The following is a 10,053-nucleotide window of genomic DNA, read 5'->3' on the forward strand; positions in this document are numbered from 1 at the left end:
CCCTGACCACAACATTTATGGGCATTACGCATGCTGCATGCAACACGAACACACAGAGAGGGCAGGCAGGCCACACACAAAACACTGCTTAATATGCTCTTTAAATGGACTCGTTATGGATGTGTACTTTTGCCACTGACTGTGGCCGCAACTGCTGCAAGTAATTGCCATTCATTTCGTTCTTTTGTGTGTGCTTTACAATAGATATTCGTGCCTCAAAAAGCCACTCTACTGCCACTCTTCTGCCACTCTTTAAGGAACTTTTACATATGGCCTTATATTATGGCAGTCTTTTGTAGCACTTGCACCTTTTTGGACCCTTATCGACAGCATTGCAATTTGCTATCCTGCCTCGCCTCCTGACCCTTCCTGACAGTCGACTGTCACAGCAGGAAAACTGCATTCATCACAAATCTGTGTGTTTGTGTGTGTGGGGGGGGGGGTTTCTTTTAGGGGGGTCAGTCATGGTCAAAACGATTTGTCGGACGACCAACTGGCAGGGCCATTGCCTTCGCCCCTGGCAGGACACCATCGGCAGCTGTCCGGCATGGGCGGGGGCGGGGCGGGGCGGTACAGTATCCGCATATCCGTTTCCCGTCATAAATAACAACAGAGAGGGAGAGCATCGGGCTAGGTACGAAATGGAGATGGCCCAACAGATCGTATCAAAGTGACAGACAAATGACAGCCAAGGACCTTTGGCTAATTAAATGACACAAAAATAAAACTTGGTGGCCAGGCTTTAACCAAAAATTCCCTGCCAGGCCAAAACAGTGACAGTGCCCCTTTAATAGTTTTAAGCCTCCAAAAAAAAAAAAAAAAATAAAAAATAAAATCTGTGGCAACCGCTGACGCTTCTGGCAGGCCACCAGAACTTGATGACAGTCGACAAAAAAAAAAAAGCCCCGAAATTAAGCCATAAAAGTTTTTACACTTCTCATACGGAGAGCAGAGAACAGGTGGCAGGGGCAGGGACAGGGGCAGAGACAGGGGCAGGGACAGGGGCAGGGACAGGGGCAGGGGCAGAGGTGCGCTACTGTTCCGCTGATGGTAGCAGTTTTTGCATAATATAATGAAACACTTTATCATTACGAAAAGTTGACAGGGCCAGGCCAGTGGAATGGGCGGAACGGGTACGGGACATAATTTTCCATATATATTAAGTACTACAAGCCTCTTAAAGAACATTAATTAAAGTTTCTCTTTGAATATAGTTCTCATACTCTCTCTGTCTCTCTCTCTCTGGAACTAACTCAATTAACAAAAGCCTCTCTCTCTCTCTCTCTGTATCGAATAGTGACAAATGATTGGCTGTCGCCAGCAGCCGAGGCCAACTTTATGGATGGATTGTTGCAAAATTGCTGCATACGGTGTACGGCTGTAAATTGAAAGAGTTCCCCAGCTTTTTGTTGGGCTTGACAATTGAATTAGCCCGAAATTGAGTGCACAACATTTCAATTGGCCAAAAAGTCAAGAGCACGTTCAGGCCAAGCGGCGCTGGGGGCATCAATAACGTGCTAAAAACTTTGCCACAAACTCTGTGTGGATAACCCCAACACCCTTTCACCATAGTCTCCTCTCTCTCATCCCTGCTCCTTCATTGGTATGCCGAAAGCTCCATTGCAGGGAAGGTCAAAAGAGGGAGGAGAGGGTAGGATAATGGGGTCATTGATTTGTGCCTGTCTGGCGGTGACTGAAGCCCTGGCATGGCCTGCAGCTCTCCCAGAGTGCAGCCAACCAATCTCGGCTTGACCCCCGACCCCTGGCCCTAATCGCAGGGCCGGACCAGCAGAGTCCACTTGCTTGAAGCTGTGTTTAATATTCGGTCTGAACGTAAGCTTAAGAACTCAATAGTGGGGGGGGGGGGGGGGGCAAAAGAGACAGGAAATGTGCAAGGCAAGAGGGCATATCTGCAGGATATGTCCATACTGAAGTAGAATTATGAGTCTTATAAACGGATACAAGATTCGAGCCTTGAGACACGTAAATAAACTAATAATAGATCATCCAGATGTGTCGAATATGTCTACTTTTGGGGGGTAGAAGTGCGAAAAACCATACATGATTATGTTTACAATAAACTCTGGAAATCCTTTTAAAAATAGCCAAGTCCAATAATTATGCCCTGAACTCGTAAATGTCTCAAATGGTCTCAAACCATCCTTGGGGGGGACGACGACATTGAAAGAATCCACCAAATTGAGGTATCAGCTCTTCAATTCTTATAATTCGTATAATCCACATCAATCTTAACATTTATCTATCTCCCTACCTCTTAAAGAACTATTTGTACCAATCGGAAACCAGTAGGAGACCTGGCTAGGACGACCTGACCACCGATTTCCCCTGGTAGAGCCGCAAACTACTATTCTGTGGCCGTTTGGCTTTTGCCAACAGTCAACACATAAAAAGTTGGCAAAAGGAAAAAAAAAAATGAAGAGAAAAGACGAAACTTTAACAAAATAAAAATGAATTCTGCATATTTCCCACGTGGTCAGAGAAAAGTTTGTCCCAGCCGTCAACTGCCTTCGGTTGTGGGGCCAGAGTTCATGGGAAAAGTTGACTCGTTTGTTGATACGAAACGCCTTTTATTTATGGCCAAGAGGTGGTTCTTTTTTTTGGTCTTTGTGGTGGGAGACCTAGCAAAAAATATGGAATCGTTCTTTGATTGGTAACAGGAGGTGTGGGGGGAACGGAGCTCATTCCGTGGCCAGCAGATGCGTCTCGAAAGTGATGTGGTTGATGGTTCTGATGCTGGGATCATCCACAGATCCGAAGAACTGCCGCCAGCAGGCATCCACAAGGGCCGCTGTCATGTGGCGTAGGAAGAGCATCTGGATGTTTACATACAGCGATACCGTCTGCCAGTAGGTGAGGCAAAAGTGCTGGATGACGAAATAGAGCCGGCCGTAATTGAGCACTCCGGAGACGACAAATGTGAGCGTCCAGGGCAGGGCAAAGTAGAAGAATGTCCTCCAAGGAAAATAGGAGCCCTCCGTCTGGTCCAGCTCAGCGTCGAGCGTCGCCTCGTCCATCTCAAGCTCCTCTTTGGTCGCCTTTTGACGGCGCACCCACTCGGCAATCACCTCATGCGCCGTTACCAGCTGGCTGGAGGATTTCATCCTCATGTTCGTGCTTCGCACCCGTTCGTCGAGCAGTGCCTGGCGATACTCCGCCCGCTCCACTGAATCCCGATGGCGCCCATACCAGAGACCAATCATCGCCAGCAGCGAGTATAACAAGGCCCTGGCCAGCATCAACGTCCTGTACTGATAGCTCACGTTCAGGCACAGGCTACGGTCCACATTCAAACTGTTCCAATTAATTTTGGCATGGGCCTCCACCGTGGGCTGGATCACCGCACAGACGTGGAGTACCATGAGAAAAACAAAATATATAATGTCTCTGAACTTGAACATGGCGAATTTCGAATTTTAGCGTGAATCCAAACAAGAAAAAATACAAAAATAAATTTTTAAGGCTTAGTATCGTGTTGTACATGAATTAACTTTAAGTACTGACAGCATTGCTCGGAAAATCAAAACTAATGCGGCCCCAACACAATTCAAATATTTATATGCCCGCCAACAACAACAAAAAAAAAACAGTTGGAAAGTCACTCACAGTTTCACATCCGATAGCAAAAGCCGATATGTGTAGAAATACTTTTAAAATACTAACTGAATAGTTTCGATAGGTAATCGCTGACGAGTAAACTGCTTTAACAACCAATGTTAATGTTCAACCAACAAAAATATTAAATGAAATATTTACGGTATATAATATTTACATATATTAATGAAAATAAGGTATACAAACTTTAATATGCATGTTTTTCAAATTTTTGATCTCTCAGACGATTATGAATATGATTTCTGATCATCGACTGAGTGATTAACCCATTGTCGAGCAGGGGGGTACTTAAATATTCCCACGAAAATATTGAAACTTGAAGAATGTTAGCGCACTTCAGGTGAAGGATATAGTGGCCATTTTTAAAAATAAAGATGAAGGACAGGGTGGATTTACAAGAACAAATTACATACAGTATTATTTTCCGCGGTTTAACTAAAGTTGTTTTCCTGTTTAAATAAAGGGGGCTTACGTGGATTAAGCTCGTTTTTTCATCGGTATTTTTGCGCTATTTCTGATGGTCAAACCGTATATCTTATCGATAAGTGTTCTCTTCTGCGACGAAAAAATTAGTTGTAATTTTGAATGGGCTAATTGCAAGATTCGTACGAACCTCACCTCGTATGTGCGGTCAAGGTGTATTGAGAAAATGGGGTGGATTTTACCTTGCTTGCGTTGCATTTTCTGGCCCGTTCTGCCTGTTGTCCACACCTTCTTTGTCTTTACATTATGTAGCAAATGTGTAGTTACCATGTATTTTCTTCGTCTTTTTTATTTTCATTTCGCTCTGCTGCTTATTGTTGATCTTCCATCCATGGTTACCGTTTAAGATATTTGTATGGCGTTTTGGTATATTTCTGAGGGTCGGACGGTATATTTCTGAGGACGGTATATGTTATCGATATCCACTGGTCACACCGCTTCCATCTCTTTTCCGGCTAGATTGCGACTTTTTCAACGCACCGTTTGTTTTTATTTGCTTAAAAGATAAGAATTGCACTGAAATGGAGGGCGCAATTGCGCATAACTTAGCGAATGGGCAAAATCGCACCAGCGACGTGGAGGCCGGCCAGATGAAACACTTCTCGGCCCTGCACCTGCGCCGCCAGGTTATGAGGGGTTTGGCTGCCGAAAACTTTAGGACGCCAACGAAAATTCAGGCTGCAGCCATACCCATTGCTCTGACTGGAATGGGTGAGTGTTTGGCTCATAGCTAATAAGAAATAAAACCCCATTAACATTTGCTTTCGTGTGTGAGAGTAGATTTGTTGGTGCAGTCCAAGAGCGGCACAGGCAAGACGCTGATCTATGTGGTGACCGCGCTGCAGATGTGCAGCCTTTCGACTCAGCATCCAGAGGTTTTGGTGATTTTGCCCACACGGGAGCTGGCACTTCAGGTGCACGACACATTCCGTTTTTTGGGTGAGAAACTGCGGTCCTTCAAGGTCAGTTCCTTTATGGGCGGCACCGATGTGACCAGGGATCGAGAGAAACTACGCAACTGCCATGTGGCCATTGGTACACCGGGTCGCCTGCTGCAACTGCACGAAAAGGGCGTTCTTAATATGTCCATGGTGAAGTTGCTGGTGCTCGACGAGGCCGATCAGCTCTACGTGACGGCGAGCCTTCAGAAGACGGTGAACGCCCTGATTGCGGTGCTGCCGCTGCAGCGCCAGGTCATTGCCTGCAGTGCCACCTTCGATCAGAATCTGGACGAGAAGATAGCCAAAATGATGGAAAAGCCCGTCCTGATATCGAATAGCGAGCGCGCCACCGTACTCCTGGGCATCCGACAGTTTGTCTACGAGTTGCCCGAACAGGTCAACAACCTACTCGAGATGCGTCTGAAGCTGGAGGCCCTGAAGAAGATCTTCGCCCAGCTGAACTACGAGCAGGCAGTGCTCTTTTCCAACTCGAAAATGCGTGCGGACTCGTACTGCAGTTACCTAAACGCCGGCAAAATACCGTGCGCGCTACTCTCGGGCGACCTCGCTCAGGAGAATCGCTCCAAAGTGTTCGAGGGCTATCGCAACTTTTCGGTGCGCACCATAGTGGCCACGGATCTGATCGCCCGAGGCGTGGACTCGCATCACGCCAACTTAGTGATCAATCTGGACCCGCCGACTGATCACATAACCTATCTGCACCGCATCGGGCGTGCCGGACGCTTCGGCTCCAAGGCCATAGCCATCACATTCATCTCGTCGGCGAAGCAAAGCGAGAACTTTAAGAAGATTCTGGCCAAGGCCGGCACCGGCATGTCCGTCCTGCAGTTCCCCACAGAAGGGCCGCCGGCAAAGGACTTTAACTACTTTGAGTTTGATGCCTATCAATTTCCATATTATTTTAAGACCGAAGCCTGTGAGCAGGACAATAACGAGCTGAATCGAATCATAAAACCGAAGTTTTATGAACAGCTGGCCATCAAAATAGCCGAAGAAAATGCTGAACAAGCCACGGATGGGACTCCTGTTGAGGAAAAGACACAGGATCCTATGGAGCAAATCATTGAGCCCAAAGTAGAAGAGACTGCTTCTCAGGCTAAAGAGGAGTTCGTCCAACCAGAAGTTCTCTCTCCCGCTCAAGTGGCTGAGGAAAAGCCGACCAATCTACAATTTGAGATTCTCACATATCCCCCCATGGAGGAGGCCAACAACAATCCTCTGGAAGACACCAACCGAGCATTTGAGGTGCTCTCGTTGCCGGAACCCGTTGAAGAGATCCCCGCTTTGAATGAGGAAAAGCCCAGCACCAGCTCTGCAGCCAAAAAGAAAGAGAAACAAAGGCGCACATCTGAAACGCAAAAGGCTGTGAAAGCCCCCGTAGAGCCGCAACCGGGCTTCGCAGACAACAAGGAGAATCGACCATTGAATGGAGTAGAAACCGCCACAGAAAGCCGGTCAGGGTCCAACCAGACAGTGATGGCAGTGGATGGCTCTCCTCAAACATCAAAAACCATATCGGATGGCACAGCAAAGCGTCCAGAGTCCCAGCCGATGGCCATAGGAGAGGACTCACCGCAGACATCACAGACACCAACGGAGGCGTCACAAGAACCCACTCAGTCCACGGGCTGTTCGGTTGAAACACACCCGGGACCGCCAGTGAATTCGATCAATACGAAGACCTACTGCCTGGTGGTGCCTGCCACGGAGAACAGCTCGACCACACTGCAGCCGCATGTCCTGTCGAACACGGTGGACGATGCCAGCAGCATTGTCTCGGACAGCCTGGAGTGCGGCTATGCGAGTGATGCCTCATATGTCAGCCACTACACGGAGAGCGATGGCCAGATTATTTGGCAGCGCTTCAGGGCCCGTCAGCGACTGCTCAAGAGGCGCCGTCGATCCCCCAAGGCTCATCGCTGGCATCAAAAATTCTCAACATTTTTACGAGTGCAGCCAGCATTCAGGAGTGGAAGGGTAAGTGTGGCCTGGATCACACTCAAAGATCGAGAAGCTAACCAAAACTATACGTTATTCGTTTCAGAAACCCGGCATCGATTCTCTGCTGCCAGTCCTGGCCCACCATCAGTTGCTGACGAAGTTTGAGAACAGGGAGAGCATAATCAAACGCTTGAATGCCTACAAAACGATATTCAAGGTCAAGAATGAGTCGCGCTGGCTGGACGCACTCTACAGGACGGCAATGGAAGTTTACTATACGAATTATGGCCCTGCCGCAGAGCAGCAGCCGCCGCCAGGTCTGGCAAAGCTGAGCGTTCATGTTGCCCATCAGATGGACATTCCAGCCGCGGCTGCTCCGCCGGCAGCTGTGGTTGTCGTTGAAGTCGAAAACGAGGCAGACGATGAGGCGGACTCATCCGAATCGGCCTTGTCATCAGGTGACGATGAGGTTTTTGAAGAAACGAGCTCGCCATCGAGCGGCTTTGGGGAGAGTACAGAGGAGAGTGCCTCTTCGGGCATTGAGACGTCTGTCTACGATCCTTCTGGTTCCTCAAATGCCCACGACAATGATGATGATGATGATGATGAGGAAGACTATGACAATGAGGAAGACTATGACGATGAAGAGGACGAGGAGGAGGAGGAAGAGGAGGAGGAGGATGATGCATTTAGCAATACTGGGAGCACTGACAATAGCTTTGTGATGAGAAACGTACGCCATCGACCTACTAAACGGGCAGCAAGTGACAGAACTGCCAGCAGTTCTAGCCACGAAAGCAATGCTGGTAGAGGCCACATTTCTCCAGATCGAACCAATGCCAACGATGCCTGCAGTGCCCCAAAGACTGATGAAAGCATTGCCGCAGAGACTGATGAAAGCATTGCCCCAGAGACTGATGAAAGCAGTGACCGCGAGGATCGAGAGTCAGTACAACCGGATGTTGCCCAAATAAACCGGGCCAAAAAACTCTGGGAGGAGACCTTCAACAGGCAGTATCTGATAATTGCCAACCACGTGGCCAATCACATGGCCCAGTTCCAGGACGAAGAGGACTAAACAAGCACAACCAACCATTCTCCTTCCGCAGACTGGTCGGACGGAGAGTCAGTCATTAATATTAAACAATCTCTCGCTAAATAGAAACAAACTGAAAACGGACAAGTTCCCAGAGGCTGCATCAGTCTTTCTCTCTCTCTTTACATACATTTTTCGCAATGTTACCCAAACTTGAACACTTTTTGAAACGGTAATGAAATGAAATTTAAACTTTTTTCAATGTATAACAAGAATTAACCGATATACACATAATATACTCCAAAAAAAAAACCTTAAAAAACTATATATACATTAAACTGGTATTGGAATACCTTTCTATTTGACTAGAACCCATAGTTATAGACAAGTACAACCGTTTAAAGGCTATGTGATTACATATAATATATCGTATATCAATAGAATTACACTTGCATACGTCCTAGTGATACACGAATGAGTATCGAAGTGAAAGACAATGAGAAAGTTAAGTTTTTGTTATGAACTAAATGCGAAACCGATTGTACAGGCGAACTCGATTGAATCAACATTAATTAGAGACTAATTATAACCTTAAATTTACTTAAACCATCTAAAGAACCATGAAAAGATTATATATATATATTCACGATTCACCAGAAAAAAAATATTCAAATTTGAAGAGCCATGAGTCATTTTCTTTTTCAACCAATTATTAATTCATTTTCAATAAAATTTTGTAATACAAAAACAATGTTTTGTAATATTTATGAATTCTTAAAATTCTTCTTTTTTTTTGCTGTAGAAGGTAGAACCTATATCTCAGACTATAAGAGTTAGTGCAACCAGACTTCTCTGATATCAAGTTTACTTCGCCAAGACCTCTTCTGCCCCCACAAAGAATGAAAAGCTATGGCTATGGATGAGATCGGATCGTTATTATATATGAAATTATGCAAGGTGGTCCGCTCCCGCAGCGCGCTCTCTTTTTCGACTCTTATTTTGTCTCTGTCTATCTCAAAGCGCTCTCAGTGTGTAGTGTGGAGCGTAAAATAGGACCCGAAAGAGAGTGGTCGGACCAACTTGTATAATTTTCAGTGGCTACGCTGTTCCCAGCCACGCGCTTACTCAGTCTCTCTCTCTCTCTCTCTCTCTCTCTCTCTCTCTCTCTCTCTCTCTCTCTCTCTCTCTCTCTCATACACTCTTCCTCGTGCAGTGTGCGCGCTCTGGCGTAGGGGAAGGAAACATGGTGACCAGCGTGAGAGAGAGAGAGATAGATATAACTGCTAGCTAGCGGTCGTGGTTCATCTCTTTCTCTCTCTGTTTTTCCATGACAGATGAGTGAGAGAGATAGAGCATTGTATAAGCTCACATATAAACAATAAGGAGGGCCTACCAAATATTAATTTTGAGTTTAAAAGTAAAATATAAACAAAAAACAATAAACTGCGGGAAGAAGGACTGCTCTTTTCCTGCCTTTTTGGTTTTAATTGTTAGAAATGTGTGTTGGAAAAATTGTAAAAAATATATGAGGTTGGTTTCGATTAAGTTTAAATATATTTGATATTTAGTGGTAGGTTGGATGGTTTAGAAGTTATAACACTCTGTTCTCTATCATTTATCTGGGAGCCGTCGAGCCGCGGCCCTTGCCACAACGTTGCCCGCTCCCTTGTAATCCCAACTGAATTGATTATTATTTAAAGCCACATGGTTGCATGAGATGGAGCTATGGCCACTGAGGCCTTGAGCTCGTTGGGGTAAGAGGGATATTTAAGAGGATATTTCTAGGAATTTGATAACTATTTTGGTATTTGTGTTAGCGATATGAGGTCTATGTTGTGGGGCGACGGTGGGTCGCATGTCTATGGCGGATTGTTTTGACCATTTAGTGGGCGTTGGAGAGCTTAGTGGGGCCAAGTCTCCGCATTTATGATGACTTTTTGGGGCAAGTGCTAGTGCCAAAGAGTTTGCTCATAGGTTGGTGCCAGGCAGAGGTTTTTT

The 10,053-nt window shown here is 46.2% G+C and overlaps 2 protein-coding genes across 2 annotated transcripts; one reads left to right on the forward strand and one right to left on the reverse strand.

The window, feature by feature from the left end:
• Positions 1-2,699: 2,699 nt before the first annotated feature.
• LOC6601368 lies at positions 2,700-3,380 on the reverse strand. The gene has a single exon (XM_026994289.1). It carries the CDS (start codon positions 3,378-3,380, stop codon positions 2,700-2,702), a length of 681 nt encoding a protein of 226 aa, XP_026850090.1.
• Positions 3,381-4,597: 1,217 nt separating this feature from the next.
• On the forward strand, positions 4,598-8,755 carry LOC6601369 (probable ATP-dependent RNA helicase DDX20). Its single transcript, XM_002026503.2, has 3 exons — positions 4,598-4,827; positions 4,897-7,055; positions 7,123-8,755. The coding sequence occupies exons 1-3, from the start codon at positions 4,638-4,640 to the stop codon at positions 8,095-8,097; spliced, it is 3,324 nt and encodes a 1,107-aa protein (XP_002026539.1). The 5' UTR covers positions 4,598-4,637; the 3' UTR covers positions 8,098-8,755.
• The last annotated feature ends 1,298 nt before the right edge of the window (positions 8,756-10,053 follow it).

This window comes from Drosophila persimilis, unplaced genomic scaffold (assembly GCF_003286085.1).
Source record: "Drosophila persimilis strain 14011-0111.01,24,50 unplaced genomic scaffold, DperRS2 tig00001804-arrow-arrow-pilon, whole genome shotgun sequence".
NCBI lineage: Eukaryota > Metazoa > Arthropoda > Insecta > Diptera > Drosophilidae > Drosophila > Drosophila persimilis.